Here is a 19,938-nt window from a genome sequence, read left to right as displayed (position 1 = left end):
CGGTGTGGTTAATATATGGGAAAACATTTATTTTCTCAAATTTAGCGGGTGCGGCTTATTCTACCAGTGCAATCTATAGTCTAGAAAATACGGTATATCAGCATTGTAATTATTTTGCTCAGTCACAGTATACATTGATTTCAAATCCAACTGCAGCCATTATGCAAAATAATTATTATTTACACAAAGCACAGACTGAGAAACCATGCCTGAATGCAAGTCATATTGTTAATTTTCCATGGCTTTTAATTTCCTTCTCAAACTATCATTTAGGGTGAAAGTACAGTGACTTGCTTATCTCAGTGGGAGGCGCTGGTGTGCTCGTGCTGCAGCGAGGAGCAGCCAGTGGAAGTAAAGCTGACGGCGGCCCAAGTGTTGGTCAACTCAACGGGCTCATTACTGACCAACTCTGAGCTGCCGCTTGGTGAGTCCACAAAGATGCGCTAACCGGTGGACATATGTTTGAAAAGATTACTGAAAAGAGTGCCAAATACAAAATGGTTTTGTGTTCAGGTCTTGTCAGCACAGTCTCTTTGTGGAGGACTTTGTTCACACTGTTACAAGATGAAGACCAAGAAGTTCGAGGTTCTGCATCTGACTTCATTGCTAATGCACCAGCTCATCTTATTAGTGCAGGTACACACTCATTGCTAAACCAACACAAACACGTGTTGGATGTACATAGGTTTGTTTTCTAAACCCTAATCACCCTTCATCTACGTGTGTTTTCTACAAGGTTGTTCTGGATAGTTGGCTGTTGCTTTACCTTATGTGTAATTTTCCATCTAATTGTTTCCTTTACCTTACTTCTCTGACTTCTTTTAACTCTTATACAGTTCAACATAACCCCAATTTCAAACTTGAACTCCAATTTAACTTTTGCTGCCAATGTGTTATACATAACCAAGGCCTGACCCTGAAACTACTAAATTAAGTAATTTGAACAGCATTATTGAAGCACATTACAAGACTTCACTCCACATTACTTCAATGACATTGCAGGCATTACATATGTAACAGTAAGCTATGTATAACATATATAGATTAATTAATTGTCATACATATTTATTTGAATGCATTATCATGTAACCGTTCCAGTGTTTTACACAATAATTTGCTTAATTAGCCATGACATATTAGGAAAAAGTGAGTAATAATGCATGAAAAACAACAAAAAAAGTTTAGCTCTACAAATGGTCTTTCTTATTTAACTTCTTTCCATGTGTTTTTAATGTCACAAACAACACGGGGTTGTCTGAGCTTTGACAGCTGCCGAATCTTAAGTGCCCCCCCTTAGAAACAACCACAGTGTGACTTCCTTTCCTTATGATGCTGACTTCCTATATTTTCCAACATTTCCTGTTGGAGCCACCCTTATTGTGTCTGGTGCCATCGATAGTATCACAGAACACAACACCGTAACCTAGCTTAAGCAGGTCATAAGGAAGACAAAACTTCTCTCTCTAATCTGGGAGGTTTATAGAGATAGCAAGTTTTAATTCACTTGAATAAATAGGTTAAATTTTCCCTTTAAATGTATTTGAAATCATTCATATTTCTTTTGTGATTTATGTGTGTGTTTGTGTGCTTAAGGCCAGACGGAGTCAGATAAGCTGTCAGCTAAAAATCAGATAGAGGCTCAGTAACAAGACATGGTTTCTGTAAGGAGGAAGAGAGCACAATGCTTATAATTGCAGACTGATTTGACTGAGATAGTTTCTCTTTGTCTTTTATATTTAGTTGCTGTGTTTGTGTTTTATCATTCGATCTAAATTTACCCGGCCTCAGTTTGAATTTCCTCGAAGATCATATATGATCTTGGACATTTTGAATCAGATTTTAGACATGTGATACAAACAAAAGGAATGAAACACGGTAAAGTGGTCATCTTAAATGAATGTGTAACCAGGCCAGAAAACTCACATTCCTGAAGTAAATGAGAAAGCACCCAAAAACCCAAAATAAATCACATTGTAGTGACTGTAAAATGAAAACCCACAGAAACCTTGAATTGGAAAAATGTGTTGTCTGTCCACTTTTGAAGCCCAAACTTCTCTGATGTTCTGAAATTAGATGCACTCCAGTAAATTGGATTTTTTTCTAAAACTAGGTAATTCCAAACAACAGTCCAAGTGATTGTAAGACTGTACTTTCTGTGGTCACCGGAATAACATTTATAGCTAGAAAAGCAGTAGGAAAGACAACACCTCTGCCAGGCCCCATCTCCCAATAGTAAGGAGTCCTTTTAAAAAAAAAATCCTGCATATGGATCTTAATCCGAATCACCCCCAAAAACTAATCAGTTGTTTCCTTTCCTATTTCTGACATTTTCTGAAAGTTTAATCAAAATCCGCCCGCGATCCTTTTAGCTATCTATAGCGGAATTAAATAAACAGAGTGAACCCTCTTGTCAGTTATCCACTGTTTTTTGTCTTTGTGGTTGGAGGAGGGGCAGATGCCACTCTCATGTTGAGCCTCCTAACTTTATTCAAGGTAACATAATAGAAATGATCCGAATCACTCCCAAGATCTAAGCACTTGTTCCTTATTGCATTTTGGACATCTCTTAAAAGTTTCATCAAACTCAGCCAATATCTGTTTAAGTTAAGCTGATAACTACTGTAAATTCAGGACTATAAGTTGCTACTTTTTTCCTACACTAACTAAAAGACGTGCTATTGTAATGTAATGACGCTAGCGTCATTAGCATTAGTTAATATTTTTACGAGTGTCTGTGTTAGTATTATTAACTTACAAGGGCATTTTTTTAGGTGACGACTTGTCCAGGGTGTATCCCACCACGCGAGCCTGAGAGGGATGGATGTAGTAATGTGGCCATAAATGTTATAGCAATCACGGTCAAAATTATGTAGTCCCATCCCTCGCTCCATGACTGAGGTTGCCAGATACGCAGTCGAATCCAATTCCTACTCCAAAGAACTTCAAATGGCAATGGACGAGTCCCACGCTGTAGGTTTCTCTTGTTTATGCTTCTTGCAAGATGGTTTACTAAGTAATTATGCCACACTTTACTGATGTCGATTAGCCAAATGTACAAACACTGTTTCCATATGAGTTGGGAAATTGTGTTAGATGTAAATATAAACGGAATACAATGATTTGCAAATCCTTTTCAACCCATATTCAATTAAATGCACAACAAAGACAAGATATTTGATGTTCAAACTCATAAACTTTATTTTTTTTTGCAAATAAGAATTAACTTAGAATTTCATGGCTGCATCACGTGCAAAGTAGTTGGGAAAGGACATGTTCACCACTGTGTTACATCACCTTTTCTTTTAACAACACTCAATAAACGTTTGGGAACTGAGGAAACTAATTGTTGAAGCTTTGAAAGTGGAATTCTTTCCCATTCTTGTTTTATGTAGAGCTTCAGTCGTTCAACAGTCCGGGGTCTCTGCTGTCGTATTTTACGCTTCATTATGCGCCACACATTTTCGATGGGAGACAGGTCTGGACTGCAGGCCGCCCAGGAAAGTACTCGCACTCTTTTTTTACAAAGCCACGCTGTTGTAACACTTGTCTTGCTGAAATGATCAAGGGTGTCCATGATAACGTTGCTTGGATGACAACATATGTTGCTCCAAAACCTGTATGGACCATCCATTAATGGTGACTTCACAGATGTGTAAGTTACCCATGCCTTGGGCACTAATACACCCCCATACCATCACAGATGCTGGCTTTTCAACTTTGCGCCTATAACAATCCGAATGGTTATTTTCCTCTTTGTTCTGGAGGACACCGCGTCCTCTGTTTCCAAATAAAATTTGAAATGTGGACTCGTCAGACCATAGAACACCTTTCCACTTTGCATCAGTCCATCATAGATGAGCTCGGGCCCAGCAAAGCCAGCGGCGTTTCTGGGTGTCGTTGATAAATGGCTTTGGCTTTGCATAGTAGAGCTTTAACTTGCACTTATAGATGTAGCGACCGACTGTAGTTGCTGACAGTGGTTTTTAAGAGTGTTCCTGAGCCCATGTGGTGATATCCTTTACACACTGATATCGTAGTTTTTTATATGCAGTACCGCCTGTGGGATCAAAAGTCCGTAATATCAATGCTTACGTGCAGTGATTTCTCCAGATTCTCTAAACTTTTTGATGATTTTACGAACCGTAGATGGTAATATCCCTAAATTCCTTGCAATAGCTTGTTGAGAAATGTTGTTCTAAAACTGTTCGACAATTTGCTTACAAATTGGTGACCCTCACCCCATCCTTGTTTGTGAATTACTTAGCATTTCATGGAAGCTGCTTTTATACCCAATCCTGGCACCCAGCTGTTCCCAATTAGCCTGCACACCTGTGGGATGTTCCATATAAGTGTTTGATGAGCATTCCTCGACTTTATCAGTATTTATTGCCACCTTTCCCAACTTCTTTGTCATGTGTTGCTGGCATCAAATTCTAAAGTTAATGATTATTTGCAAAAAAAAAATGTTATCAGTTTGAACATCAAATATGTTGTCTTTGTGGCATATTCAACTGAATATGGGTTGAAAATGATTTTCAAATCATTGTATTCCGTTTATATTTACATTTAACACAATTTACCAACTCATATGGAAACGGAGTTTGTATTTGTAAAGTTCCGCAGCAATATTTTAGTCGGGAGTAGGGACAGATTGTTGGCATTACCCTGCTGAAATGTATAGTTTGACCGCACAGACCACCCTCAAAATAATTATATATGATAATATATAATATATTATATATTGCATAGGCCAACTTTGAAGGCAAGCCAAGGCCAACAGTAAAATTACCGCCATATGTCGTTCAGCATAACTCCATGTTGCATCCAACCTGACACACTGCATTATATTTCATTTACGCACATCAAAAGAGCATCATACACAAATACAAATAGACGGAGTTGACCAGGGGGGGCCAACCAGTCAGAGACTAAGAGCCACTTTTTTTCTGATACTGCAAAGAGCCACATCCTACACATGGGCACACATGAACATCACCCCATCCCTTCCTCACACACACACACACACACACACACACACACACACACACACACACACACACACACACAGACCTCTGATCAGCCAGATTTATTATAAATGTCACACACCAACATGACTTCTACAGTACTAAGAACACAGGCCAGTTCTTTTCAACAATTAACATTATGTGCACTGTCTCACACACACAAACTCTCAGTTCAACCAAGTCCACAAGCAAAAATATAAAAAAATTGATGTTACTATGCATGTTGCTTAGTGGGACTTCTGGCATTCCTTGTGACGCTGAAGATTTGATGCTTTGAAATGCGCTAATGACGCCTGACATAAGGCAAAATGGCTTGCCATTACGTTCAACAAAAAAAATATAAACTCTCCCATTCTGTTAAAAATGGTTTGCTTGTTTTTTTATTGTCTCGATTATCGTTTTCCGTCAGTGTTTCTTTTGTTTGTATTTGCCGGGTCAAATTTCCGTCCCCGTTTATTGCGTTTTTATTGGAAATAAACTTTGATTCGCCCAAAGTTTTATCAATGACAAATACTGCCTCAGTTTGCACGCAGACAAGTTTATTGCAAGGGGCTGTCAAAATAAAGACTTCATGGTAAACAATAAGGCACTAATAGAGTTGTTACACCTAACCTGCTTCCGGCTCCCAAACCGTAGTCGAGGAGCGCAGGGGAAACGTTCCTCCAGCCGTGACACACTCGCAGACTTTCTAATTGGTGGAGGGCGGGGCATCTAAATAAAAACCAATAACAATATTTCTGGGCTGTAGATCTAATTTTGAAATGAGCATATCCCGGCTGAACTACTTTTATCAGGTATAGAGGTAATTGAAAAGAACATGCCACCTCCAAAGACATGCACCTGGGGATAGGTTGATTGGCAACACTAAATTGGCCCTAGTGTGTGAATGTGAGTGTGAGTGTTGTCTGTCTATCTGTGTTGGCCCTGTGATGAGGTGGCGACTTGTCCAGGGTGTACCCCGCCTTCCGCCCGATTGTAGCTGAGGTAGGCGCCAGCGCCCCCCGCGACCCCGAAAGGGAATAAGCGGTAGAAAATGGATGGATGGATGGATGATTTATTAATTCATTTTTGACATATTAGGACCATTTAATGATGACTCGACATTACATACTGTAGGGCACCTTTAATGTATTTCAGTTTCACAAATTCCTCAGTAAACTCACCAAAATGCCACAGTGGACTTACTGTGTCTGTTTAGCTGATTGGAGAGCTCGCTTCCCCAGCTAGTGGGTCCATGACGATTACTTCTGTTATGTTGAATCAATCGTTTTACTGCCGTGTTTCGGGCACCATTTGGAAACAATTAAGGTATCTAAAAAAAACTTTTGTCAATTTATATATCTGCGGCTCATAGTCCGGTGCAGTTAAGATATGAAAACATTTTTGTTTTCATCTAAATATTCCTGGGTGCAGCTTATATCCTGGTGTGCTCTATAAATATGGTATTTAAACAAGCGCCATCTGTCTATTTTTTGCTTTCTGCTTGTGCTTTAACAACCTTTGACATTTTATTCCCAGACCTGTACAAGTTTTTTTTTGTTACTATTCCTTTTTATTGTTCAATTATTCAACCCTTAAAAAATATATCCTTATTCTGCTATAAATTGGCTACAGTAAGTCAGTTTAAGCAAAAGTTATATTTGTGCAGCAAATCTAAACCATTCTTTTTAACTCCAATAGAAACTTGATTAGATGGGTAACTAGATAAATAGGGTTAAACTGCAGTACAATGCGAGACTTGAAGACCTAAGGGCCACAGATTCAGGTCCTGCGTTGACCAAAAATGTGTTGTTTACATAAGGCTTAAAGTAGAAACCAACTAAACTTTTAAATTAACATTTTTGTTCCCCATTTGTACAACAACAGTGTTCGGAGACACATTTGTTTTGTAGATTAAAAAAAAACAGACTGAGAAAAAAACGTAATTTTTTAAAGTTGTGTGCGTGCCCTGAGACTGATGAGTCAATCCTCAGTTACAAATGAGCAAATGAGTCTGCTTTGTGTATATTAAGTACATTTACCAACATAGCGCTTGATCCGGTGAATAAGCCCAAGTTTGTGTCTGTTTGTTTACATACGTACTTGGCTACAAGTTGTCTGTGTGCATACTGCTTGCTTGTTTGCGTGTCTTTCCCATCCCCTGATGTTCTGCCAGTCTTCTGTTAAGTTGTGCATATTTTATTGCCTGCCATCAAAGGTCTGAGGCGTTGCTTTAGAAGGAGACGACACTTCCGGCTCTTTTGATATGGAGGAGCTGGTTGGAATGGATCCCTCACACCAGTGTTAATTTTGACAGCAGTTTTAATTCAGTTTTGATCACAGTTTTTTGACTAAAATGTATTTGCGTTTTTGTCAACTGAAATGAAAGTAAATGTAGTCAACTAAAATATAAAGTATAAAAGACAAGGCATCCTTTAAAGGCCTACTGAAATGAGATTTTCTTATTTAAATGCAGGTCCATTCTATGTGTCATACTTGATAATTTTGCGATATTGCCATATTTTTGCTGAAAGGATTTAGTAGAGAAAATCGACGAAAAAGTTCGCAACTTTTGGTCGCTCTTAAAAAAGCCCTGCCTTTCCCGGAAGTAGTGCGCGTGACGTCACAGATTGTCGGACTCCTCACATCCACCCATTGATTACAATCATGGACGCCAGCAGCGCGAGTGATTCTGACCGAGAAAGCGACAATTTCTCTCATTAATTGGAGCGAGGATGAAAGATTTGTGTTTGAGGAAGTTGATAACGACGGACTAGAAAAAAAAAAAAAGCGACAGCTCCGGGCAACGGCAGTGTGAGCTTTTCAGATGTAATTAGACACATGTACTAGGATAATTCTGGAAGATCCCTTATCTGCCTTTTGTTTTAATAGTGTTTTAGTGAGATTTTAAAGATTGTAAAGTAAAGATTGTAAAGACATACCTCGAGGTCGGATGGCTGCGTTGAACACACTGTGTCTCAGAGAGAAGCCGAGGAGCCAAGCTCACAGCTGCTGCAGAACGACGAATAATACACGGATGTCTTCGGTAAGATATATATCACAATTTCCCCATCCAAAAACATGCTGGTTGACTTAGAGAAAACATGGTAGCTTGACCGCTCTCCTTTCACGACAAACAAAGAAACGCCGGCTGTGTCTCGGTGCTAAAGACAGCTGGAATCCACCGCTTTCCACCAACAGCATTGTTCTTTGTAGTCTCCATTATTAAATGAACAAATTGCAAAAGATTCAGCAACACAGATGTCCAAAATACTGTATAATCATGCGGTTAAAGCTGACGACTTTTAGCCGTGTGTGTGCGCAGCGCTAATATTTCCTCACAGTCCGTGACATCACGCGTATGCATCATCATTCCACGACGTTTTCAACAAGAAACTCCCAAGAAATTTAAAATTGCAATTTAGTAAACTAAAAAGGCCGTATTGGCATGTGTTGCAATGTTAATATTTCATCATTGATAAATAAACTAGCAGACTGCGTGGTCGGTAGTAGTGGGTTTCAGTAGGCCTTTAATTATCCTTGAAGAGACCTTTTATTTATGCTACCTGCAAAGTATCTCATTAATAAAATGCATAACAAAAATAAATCTGCCCTAAATAAGTTAGTGAGTAATAGTCAATAATTTCACAATAACCTTAGTGTTTTACTATTTTTACTGAAATTAAAAAATAGTAAAATTTTAGACGTTGAATAACGATGCTATATTAATATTATGGCAAGGTATGACTACTGTATAAAGTAATAACTTATCTCTGCAAACACACTATTCATCTATATTGCTCTTTTTCAAGCAATTAAAAACAGCAGTAAGCATAACAAATACAAATAATAATAGATGACTGTTCAATTTTTTACTTCACTTGTCATTGTTAGTATGGCTCGTCTGCAGATGCCGCTTTAAGTTATTTATGTTTAGGGCATGAATCAAGGCAATATTGTGCAGTGTATCGTGCGGCGTCGGGGAGGTGGAGCATGAGCGTGTGTGGTGGGACCCGAAAGATGATGAACTACCAGGGCGAAGCCAGAGGAAACTCTGGTGGAGGCCCACAGCGGTCCTGACATATTACATTATGCGTGTAGCATATGCTGGCGTCTCGGCAAAAGTTATGAGTTTTTGTAATTACACTGCAGGATTCACAGACTGAGGTCAAAAATAAGACATCCTTAAAGTTAGCACTTATAAGGACAATATTCCTAATTCTTGGTTAATATTCAGGTCACAAAATGTAAATGGAGTATTGTTAGTGCTTTTTGCATGGTTATTTAATAGGATTTATGGTCGGAATAAATGCAATAGTCTAATGATGTCTTGGCTCCATTGTAAACATACTTTTTTTAACGTTTATTTACGAATTAGAATACATTAACAAAAAAAGGCATGTGTTCTTGTCTCTCATAAGGATTGTGAATTATTGGCAGAATTAAAAAGAAAAGTGCAGTTCCCTTTTATAGAGTTCCCGAGTTGACCTTCTAAATGAAAGATAAAGGAAGCAAGCATATAGACCCACACCTCAATACAGCTTGATTTATTTTAGTGAAGGCAACGAGTCAAGTTATAGTTGTCTTAGAGTTTGTGCTATGCCTTGTAGACCCAACAATATGACACCTTGTTTGGGAAAAAACGCCTGTTTTCTCTGTAGACCTCTACTGACCTCGATCAGGCAGGCCTTCTCAGCAACAGCTCTTCTGTCACTCCTCTTCCCCACTCACTCGCCCGAGGCACACCATGCTTGGGCAAGACACTTCACCCTTCCTGAAGGGGAACTGTTAGGGCCTTGCATTGCAGCTTACGCTATCAGTGTGTGTGTGTGTGAATGGGTGAATTTGGTGTATTATGTCAGGTGCTTTGGGTATCATTCCAGGTATAGTAAAGCGCTATATAAATATAGACCCTCCACTGACAAAATCCCTCCACTGCTTGGAAGGCATGTCTGTAACTGAGAGTAAAATGAAAGTAACTTTAATTTTCTAACTTCAAACCTGCAAAACCCTGCCTATCATAAAACTTGAGCTGTCAAAATTATTACAATCATGTAAATTCGTCACATTGTTTTTTGTGATATTCACAGATTATTTTATGGACATTTTAAAATAAGTTCGTACAATGAACTAACAATAGTCAACAGATAATGTAATCTGTGGTCCGAGAGGTTTTTACAGTTACGTAATGGCAAACAAATTTTAATCAGCATTTTTTCAATTCACTCCAAGCCGGTCTTCAATTTTCGAGTCAAACTTGATTCAATGAGTGAACTCACACCACAACAACAGACTTACAAAGCCCGTTTCCATATGAGTTGGGAAATTGTGTTAGATGTAAATATAAACAAAATACAATGATTTGCAAATTATTTTCAACCCATATTCAATTGAATGCACTACAAAAACAAGATATTTGATGTTGAAACTCATAAACTTTTTTTTTTTTTTTTTTCAAATAATAATTAACTTAGAATTTCACGTGCCAAAGTACTTGGGAAAGGGGAGGTTCACCACTGTGTTACATCACCTTTTCTTTTAACAACACTCAAACGTTTGGGAACTGAGGAAACTAATTGTTGAAGCTTTGAAAGTTGAATTCTTTCCCATTCTTGTTTTATGTAGCGCTTCAGTTGTTCAACAGTCCGGGGTCTCCGCTGTCGTATTTTAGGCTTCATAATGCGCCACACATTTTCGACGGGAGACCGGTCTGGACTGCAGGCGGGCTAGGAAAGTACCCGCATTCTTTTTTTACGAAGCCACGCTGTTGTAACAATAAGCAGGGGCGTCCTTGAAAAAGATGGCGCTTGGATGGCAGCATATGTTACTCCAAAACCTGTATGTACCTTTCAGCATTAATGGTGTGCCTTCACAGATGTGTAAGTTACCCATGCCTTGGGCACTAATGCATCCCATACCATCACAGATGCTGACTTTTGAACTTTGCGTCGATAACAGTCTGGATGGTTCACTTCCCCTTTGGTCCGGATGACACGATGTCGAATATTTCCAAAAACAATTTAAAATGCAGACTCGTCAGACCACAAAACACTTTTCCATTTTGCATCAGTCCATCTTAGATGATCTCGGGTCCAGAGAAGCCGGCGGCATTTCTGGATGTTGTTGATAAATGGCTTTCGCTTTGCATAGTAGAGCTTTAACTTGCACTTACAGATGTAGTGACAAACTCTATTTGGTTACAGTGGTTTTCTAAAGTGTTCCTGAGCCCATGTGGTGATATGCTTTAGAGATTGATGTCAGTTTTTGATACAGTGCCGTCTGAGGGATCGAAGGTCACGGTCATTCAACGTTAGTTTACGGCCATGCCGCTTACGTGGAGTGATTGCTCCAGATTCACTGAACCTTTTGATGATATAATGGACTGTAGATGTTGAAATCCCTAAATTTCTTGCAATTGCACTTTGAGAAACCTTGTTCTTAAACTGTTTGACTATTTGCTTACAAATTGGGGACCCTCACCCCATCCTTGTTTGTGAATTACTTAACATTTCATGGAAGCTGCTTTTATACCCAATTGTGGCACCCACCTGTTCCCAATTAGCCTGCACACCTGTGGGATGTTCCAAATAAGTGTTTGATGAGCATTCCTCAACTTTATTAGTATGTATTGCCACCTTTCTCAACTTCTTTGTCACGTGTTGCTGGCATCAAATTCTAAAGTGAATGATTATTTGCAAAAAAAATTTTTTTTATCAGTTTGAACATCAAATACGTTGTCTTTGTAGCATATTCAACTGGATATGGGTTGAAAAGGAGTTGCAAATCATTGTATTCCGTTTATATTTACATCGAACACAATTCCCCAACTCATATGGAAATAGGGTTTGCACTAGCCTACAGTACATTCAATTTAGAACACATGCTGAAGTTTTCCGTTTGCCCACAATAAGAAGACTTGTAGTCATAGTACATTCAAAAGGAACCCACGCTTAGGCTAAGTGTTCCTTTTGCCCACAATGATGATAACATTATATTATTTAGTGCACAACCACGGGTGTTTTTTTCATGCATGTTTTCATTCTCGTTAAACTAGCGTGGTCGAGCGAGTTACAGAAAACTGCACAAACCCCACACAACACCACGTTGTGTCGCTAAATATGAACGGTGTGTTACATTATATGTGTTGAAAGTTTATCCGTTCGTCATTCGTTTACTTTAATAACGTGTTATTGTCTTCTTATGCTTTCACACATGTATGAAACTTTCTTACCTTAGCTTAAATCATCGACTTTTTCATTCACTAAGCTTTTAGGAGTCAGAGAAGTTTGCACATCTGGCTCACTGGCTGCTGCATGTGTTGGATTTAACCCCTGTTGGGCCCAATGATGCTTTGTGTTGCATAGCCATGTGTTGGACTTAGGCGGTTCATACGAGGCAGAATTAAACCCACCGTGGTCAAAGAAGCCGTAATGACATAAAAATCACTCAGTGGAAAAGAGATGTGTCCAGTGGTACATCACGGCCAATGTGGCGCATATCATTTTTGAAGGGCACACGACCAAGCAGAGGCGCAACGACAACTATGGCCGTCGTGAAATTCCTGCCCTGGAAGTGACATTCAAAATCTACATTTATTTGTCTATTTTTAAAGCAGTTATACTGTATATGAAGGCAAAATGCAGTTTATATTTTCTCTAATGGGTTTGAGTGTCATCGGGTTTGTTGAATCTCTTTTTCCCTGAGCTGTGAAACCCAATGCTGCTATTGTCTCGGACAGAACATTTTATTAATCTCTAATTTAACCTCCTCTTCCTCCATACCTCCACACCCCCAACAGTATCTGCACCACTTGCCAAATACCTCAAGCCTAACTGGGTCTGAAATCAAACTACGCTCATTCTCTCTGGTCAGTATCAGGATGGGAATAGAGAGATCACTTTATGTATTTATATCACAAAGGAATCAGTAGTGGACACCAGTTCTTAAAGGCCTACTGAAACCCACTACTACCCACCACGCAGTTTGATATTTTATATATCAGTGATGAAATATTAACATTGCAACACATGCCAATACGGCCTTTATAGTTTACTAAATTGCAATTTTAAATTTCCCGGGAGTTTCGTCTTGAAAACGTTGTGTAATGATGACGTATACGCAAGACGTCACGGGTTTTTAGGAAGTATGAGCGCTGCGCACACACACAGCTAAAAGTCGTCTGCTTTAACGGCATAATTACACAGTATTTTGGACATCTGTGTTGCTAAATCTTTTGCAATTTGTTCAATTAATATTGGAGAAGTCAAAGTACAAAGATGTAGGTGGGAAGCTTTAGCCTTTAGCCACACAAACACACGGTGATTCCCTGTTTAAAATTCCTGGAGGTGAAACTTTACTATGGATCAGAGCGCGGTCAAGCGAACATGGATCCCGACTACATGTCAACCAGCAGGTTTCGGTGAGAAAAATTGTGGTTAAAAAGTCGCTTCTTACCAGAGAAAAGCTGAGCTTGTGCCGTCCATAGCTGACGTCGACTCCCCTGAGACATTGGCGTCAAGACACCCGTGGACACACCCCTCCGACTATCAGGTCATATTAAACTCACTAAAACACTAGCAACACAATAGAAAGATAAGAGATTTCCCAAAATTATCCTAGTAAATGTGTCTAAAAACATCGGAATGCGTCCCAATGCAATCGCGTTTTTTTTTTTTTTCTAGTCCGTCGCTATCAACATCCTCAAACACGAATCTTTCTTTGCAAACACAAACACAAGATATTGTCGGTCTAAAAAACATTAACATCCTTAAATGACGTCTCCATACAGCCATCCTCTTCAGCCTGTTGTGTTTGAGGACATTCAGAAATCACAAACGTCGCAACACCACAATTATAACTGCCGATGCACAGGTTGGCATGGAAAGGTAAAAGTACAAAATAACAAATAACACATGAAAGTATGATTAGTGTGAACATCTCTTGACAAACAGGTGACACCCTCACATTTTTCGGAACATTCTCTTTTTATGTAACAGCTTACTGTAATGTAAGCTGTGTAATATTTATTATTTAATGTGTCCTGTGTCTCGGTTAATTCCTTAATAGTAGGCGAGGTGATGCAGCTGAATGATGGTTATGGGCCCTTCAGAGCTGGAGGGCACTCATTAAACATACCTTGACCTATTTCAGGAGGGTGCTCACTCAGCCATTAAACCAGCAACACAAACCAACCTCGAACAAAGTGCACTGAGTTTGAGTTAGTGCTTTACTTTTCCTCAAGCATGTACTTGCACTACACCAACACTACAATCACTTAACTCCTAAAGTCCAGCACCTTTGACTAGAGCAGGGGTCGGGAACCTTTTTGGCTGAGAGAGCCATGAAAGCCAAATGTTTTAAAATGTATTTCCGTGAGAGCTATATAATATTTTTTAACACGGAAAACAGCTAAATGCGTGCATTTTAAGTAAGACCAACATTTTTAGAGTATAATAAGTCTCTTATTCTTTTTAGTAACATTGTTATTCTGAAGCATGTAATAAATAGTAATAGTAAATAGTAAACCAGTAATGAATAAAATAATTCTACAATTATTGCAACTTCTTGAACAGGTGCGGTAGAAAACGGATGAATGGATTAAAATGCATGAGAATGTTAAATATTTTGAACGTTATTTATATTTTGAGCGTAATTATTAATTACTTATCCTGTTAAGCAATGTCAGCTAAGATTTATCTGAGAGCCAGTTGCAGTCATCAAAAGAGCCACATCTGGCTCTAGAGCCATAGGTTCCCTACCCCTGGACTAGAGTGTCCGCCCTGAGATCGGTAGGTCGTGAGTTCAAACCCCGGTCGAGTCATACCAAAGACTATAAAAATGGGACCCATTATCTCCCTACTTGGCACTTAGCATCAAGATTTGGAATTGAGGGTTAAATCATCGAAATGATACCCGGGCACGGCCTGCGCCTATGCTGCTCCCCTCACCTCCCAGGGCGTGAAGATGATGGGTCAAATGCAGAGGATAATCTCACCATACCTTGTGTGTGTGTGACAATCATTGGTACTTTTTTTTTATAATGTGAGCGCTCTCATCAGCGCTGAAGTTCCTCCTTTGGCACAATTGGATAGGTAAACCAAAAGACGGCACAATGACATGCATGTGCGCAATGTAGCCTAACCATTACAGTGACTGTAATGCGATCACTCCTTGTAGGTTCTTAATGGAGACCAACTCGTTCCACAGTAGAAAGAGATGGGAAGACTGAAAAAAGTTTTTCAAAATTCAATCCCGCTGCACATTAGCTAAACCTTGACTACATTTTTGCGCTCAAGACATCACCCAAATGTTCTGGGGGACCTTGCTACTATGTAAACGCAAAACATAATAATCATTCATTCCAGAAAGGGCACTTACTAAGAACTCAGCATTTCTGGACATTTGGTGTTACTGTGCAGTGTTATCTCTCATGCAAAAAGGGCATAGATTTGTTTAATGTTCTAAGACAGAAACCTCCTGTGGAGCAGAAGGGAAAAAGCTCCTTGATCTTGATTTCCGGTATGAGTACAGACCGTGAAAGCAGGGCCTCACAATCCTTCTGGCTTTTTGGGGTTTCAAAGAGGAGGTTTCAGAAAAGTTACCACAAGGATAACTGGCTATTCGTGACCAAGCATTCATAGTGATATCGCTTTTTGATCCTACGATGTCTGCTCTTCCTACCAATGCGAAGCAGAATTCACCAACCGTTGGATTGTTCACCCACTAATGGGGAACGTGAGCAGGGTTTAGACTGTTGTGAGACTGGTTAGTTTGATAATATGTTGTTGCAATAGAAATTACATCGTTTTCAAACCTCCAAGTTTTGATAGGTTTAATACCTTGAAATTGAGCTATCACATATTACCTACTGACTGTGCTGTACATTAATTGCATACAGTTTGGAAATGTTTTTGATCTTCATCTGAAGAATATTAACCTCTGCTTTTCTGTATATTTCAGTAATACCGGTAAATTAAATGACTGCATGATATTGGAATTATTGTCTATTTGGTAGGTGTGTGCTACATACAATACATTCCCTATTTCCTGGCTTGCTTGCTTTGCCTGCAAGTCAAAATCTTGAGTGAAGAATTGTGGTGCAAATTGTCCAGCAAAGTTTGAATTCTAAATGCAACATCCATTCATGCAAGCTTAACTATAAGAAACTTTTTTTTGAAAAATCAGGACGTCATGAACAAAGTGCGTGTGTCCGTGTGTGCGTGTGTGTGTGTGTGTGTGTGTGTGTGTGTGTGTGTGTGTGTGTGTGTGTGTGTGTGTGTGTGTGTGTGTGTGTGTGTGTGTGTGTGTGTGTGTGTGTGTGTGCGCGCGTGCGCGCGTGTGCATGAGCGTGTCTGTGAAATCATATGATTGGACACAAATTAGATTCTGCTTTTCATAATGTGATAATATGAATCATGGACATTTGTCCTAGGTCCTCTAAAGTAGTGCATCCACAAGGAAAATGTGTTTTATTTCTGCTGTCATTATCATTGTGGTTTATGAGTGTAATTTTACACATAATGTGCCGCCACCACCACATTATGTAGTGTTTAGGAGCTTGACAAATTTCACATGTTTCTGTGAGCTGAGGCAGATCAAATAAAACAGCCATCTCTGTCCTTGTTACTGTACAAGCTGTAATATGTTGTTTGTTTGTTTGTCGAGCAACAACTACCAAAGACTTTTAGTGGTACATTTACAACTCAGTTGCCGTGGGAAGCAAGCACAAGCACACATTAGAGCACCGTCAACATAGTGCTATTGTCCGGCATCTGAGTATACTAGTGGTATAAATATGGATGTCAAAGTTAATGTGTTGATTAATCATGAAAAAAGTATAGCATTATTCGTGTATAGACGCAGGTTAATCACATAGTTAAGTTTGACCGCACAAGCTCCTTTACCTCGACCGGTCAGTAATCAGGCCACTGCTAAAATGAGTGAAGAGACTGCAACTGGTGTGGTCACTGGAAAAGGTATGTTCAAAATACGTCCAGATGAGACGTTATATAATACTGTTACCAAATTTTAAACAACTTACGTACATTCAAGTAAAACATTTAAAAAATGTTCGTGTATGGCATTCTGACAATAAAATTGCATTTGTGTCTAAATTGTATGTTTTATATATATATATGTATATGCCAGTGCCCCCCGCGACCCCGAAAGGGAATAAGCGGTAGAAAATGGATGGATGGATGGATATATACATACAGAGAGAGAGAGAGAGCGAGAGAGAGAGAGAATGCTAAGAGTGTACAAAGCAGTATTCAGAGCAAAGGGTGGCTATTTTCAAGAAACCCATCCATCCATCCATTTTCTACTGCTTATTCCCTTTTGGGGTGGCGGGGGGGGGCGCTGGCGCCTATCTCAGCTACAATCGGGCGGAAGGCGGTGTACACCCTGGACAAGTTGCCACCTCATCGCAGGGCCAACACAGATAGACAACATTCACACTCACATTCACACACTGAAGAAACTAAAAAAATAAAACATTTTCAGTTATTTCACCTTTTTTGTTAAGTGCAAAACACCAGGTGTTCAGTCATAGTTTTGATGCATTCAGTGACAATCTACAATGTAAATAGTCATGAAAGTAGAGAAAAAGCATTGAATGAGGGGAAGGTGTGTCCAAACTTTATGCAAATGTTTTTAGTTTCACTTGTACATGCACACTTTTACATATGATGAGGTCATTGGTCAGCCATGGATAAACGCAGAAATACAGCACATGCAAACTTTTTAGTTCAAGTCTTACATTTTCCTAAAGGGCCTGGGTGTTTGCTCTTGAGGCTTCTGTTGACCGTTCTTGTGCTAAGAGACTATAACATCTGTTGCAGTGAACCAAGTATATTTTTGTAACCTTGTATTTTATTGTCATGGTAATTTTCAGCCCTATCTGGGTAATGTTTCCTGTTGATGTCAACATCGTTGCATTTGGTGCCTTCTCACTATGTTCCCCACCAACAACCAAAGGAAGTCAGAGCCGTAAAATGTGTGTTTTTGTTTCACACCTCTTTGTAGGTGACACTTTAGCTTCCTGTTCTCTCAGCCCCTTGTTCTAATGTTTTGTGAGGTAAAGGAACTTCTGTGAAGACTGGTGTTATTGAAGTCATTGTACGTTCTCAAAATAATTGTTTCTAGCATTGGTATATATATACAAAACCCAAAACCAGTGAAGTTGGCACATAGAGTAAATCGTAAATAAAAACAGAATACAATTATTTGCAAATCCTTTTCAACTTATATTTAATTGAATAGACTGCAAAGACAAAATATTTAATGTTTGAACTGACAAAACTGTTTTGTTTTTTTTGTTTTCAAATCATAATTTAGAATTTAATGGCAGTAACACATTGCAAAAAAGTTTGCACAGGGGAATCTTTACCACTGTGTTACATGGCCTTTCCTTTTAACAACACTCAGTAAACGTTTGGAACTGAAGAGACACATTTTTTATGCTTTTCAGGTGGAATTATTTCCCATTCTTGCTTGATATACAGCTTAAAGGCCTACTAAAACCCACTACTACCCACCACGCAGTCTGATTGTTTATATATCAATGATGAAATATTAACATTGCAACACATGCCAATACGGCCTTTTTAGTTTACTAAATTGCAATTTAAAATTTCGCGCGAAGTATCCTGTTGAAAACGTTGGTATGATGACTGGTATGATGACACGTATGATGACGCGTGCGCGTGACGTCTCGGATTGTACCGGACATTTTTTTCCAGCCCGATCCCAGCTATTAAGTCGTCTGCTTTAATCGCATAATTACACAGTATTCTGGACATCTGTGTTGCTGTATCTTTTGCAATTTTTTCAATTAATAATGGAGATGTCAAAGAAGAAAGATGGATGTATTTGGGAAGCGGTGAATTGCAGCTGCCTTTAGCAACACAAACACAGCCGGTGTTTCCTTGTTTAAATTCCCGAAGGTGAAGCTTTACAATAGAACAGAGCGGTCAAGCAAACATAGTTCCCTACCACATGTCAACCGGCAGGTTTCGGTGAGAAAATTTTGGTAATAAGTCGGCTCTTACCGTAGACATGAGCGGAGCTTGCGTCGTTCTTCCTGCAGCTGTCAAAGAGGCATCTGCGTCTCTCTTGCCTCCTCCGCACACACCCGTGTACACACCTCAGGTAACACAATAAGCAGATAAGGGATTTTCCAGAATGATCCTAGTAAATGTGTCTAATAACATCTGAATCGCTCCCTCTGCCCTGCCTTTTTTTTCTTCTTTCTATTACTTCACTCCAACTATCCTTATCCACGAATCTTTCATCCTCGCTCAAATTAATGGGGAAATCGTCGCTTTCTCGGTCCGAATCGCTCTCGCTGCTGGTGGCCATGGTTGTAAACAATGTGAGGATGTGAGGAGCTCTACAACCCGTGACGTCACACGCACATCGTCTTCTACTTCCGGTACAGGCAAGGCTTTTTTATTAGCGACCATAAGTTGCGAACTTTAACGTCAATGTTCTCTACTAAATCCTTTCAGCAAAAATATGGCAATATCGCGAAATGATCAAGTATGACACATAGAATGGACCTGCTATCACAGTTTAATTAAGAAAATCTCAATTTCAGTAGGCCTTTAAGTTGTTCAACAGGCCGGGGTCTTAGTTGTGGTATTTTACGCTTCATAATGCGCTACACATTTTCAATGGGAGACAGGTCTGGACTACAGGCAGGCCAGGAAAGTACCCGCACTCTTTTACTACGATGCCACGCTGTTGTAACACATGCAGAATGTGGCTTGGCATTGTCTTGCTGAAATAAGCAGGGGCGTCCATGAAAAAGATGTTGCTTAGATGGCAACATATGTTGCTCCAAAACCTGTATGTACCTTTCAGTATTAATGGTGCCTTCATAGATGTGTAAGTCACCCATGCCTTGGGCACTAATACACCCACATACCATTACAGA

The 19,938-nt window shown here is 39.4% G+C and overlaps 1 protein-coding gene across 4 annotated transcripts in view; it reads left to right on the top strand.

Moving 5' to 3' along the window:
* thada (THADA armadillo repeat containing) overlaps window positions 1–19,938 on the top strand; it is a 251,417-nt gene that overhangs the window by 209,580 nt on the left and 21,899 nt on the right. For 3 of the 4 annotated variants that reach the window (XM_061910918.1, XM_061910920.1, XM_061910919.1), the window contains 2 exons: window positions 274–424; window positions 514–636. In XM_061910918.1, the coding sequence (XP_061766902.1) occupies window positions 274–424; window positions 514–636 (274 nt within the window). Of the gene's footprint in view, window positions 1–273; window positions 425–513; window positions 637–19,938 lie in introns of those variants that run through there. The other variant, XM_061910921.1, reaches the window with a different exon arrangement.

The sequence above is a fragment of the Nerophis ophidion genome, linkage group LG09 (assembly GCF_033978795.1).
Source record: "Nerophis ophidion isolate RoL-2023_Sa linkage group LG09, RoL_Noph_v1.0, whole genome shotgun sequence".
Taxonomy (NCBI): domain Eukaryota; kingdom Metazoa; phylum Chordata; class Actinopteri; order Syngnathiformes; family Syngnathidae; genus Nerophis; species Nerophis ophidion.
Note: the sequence above shows the minus strand (reverse complement) of the source record. Positions and strands in the feature narration are given on the sequence as shown.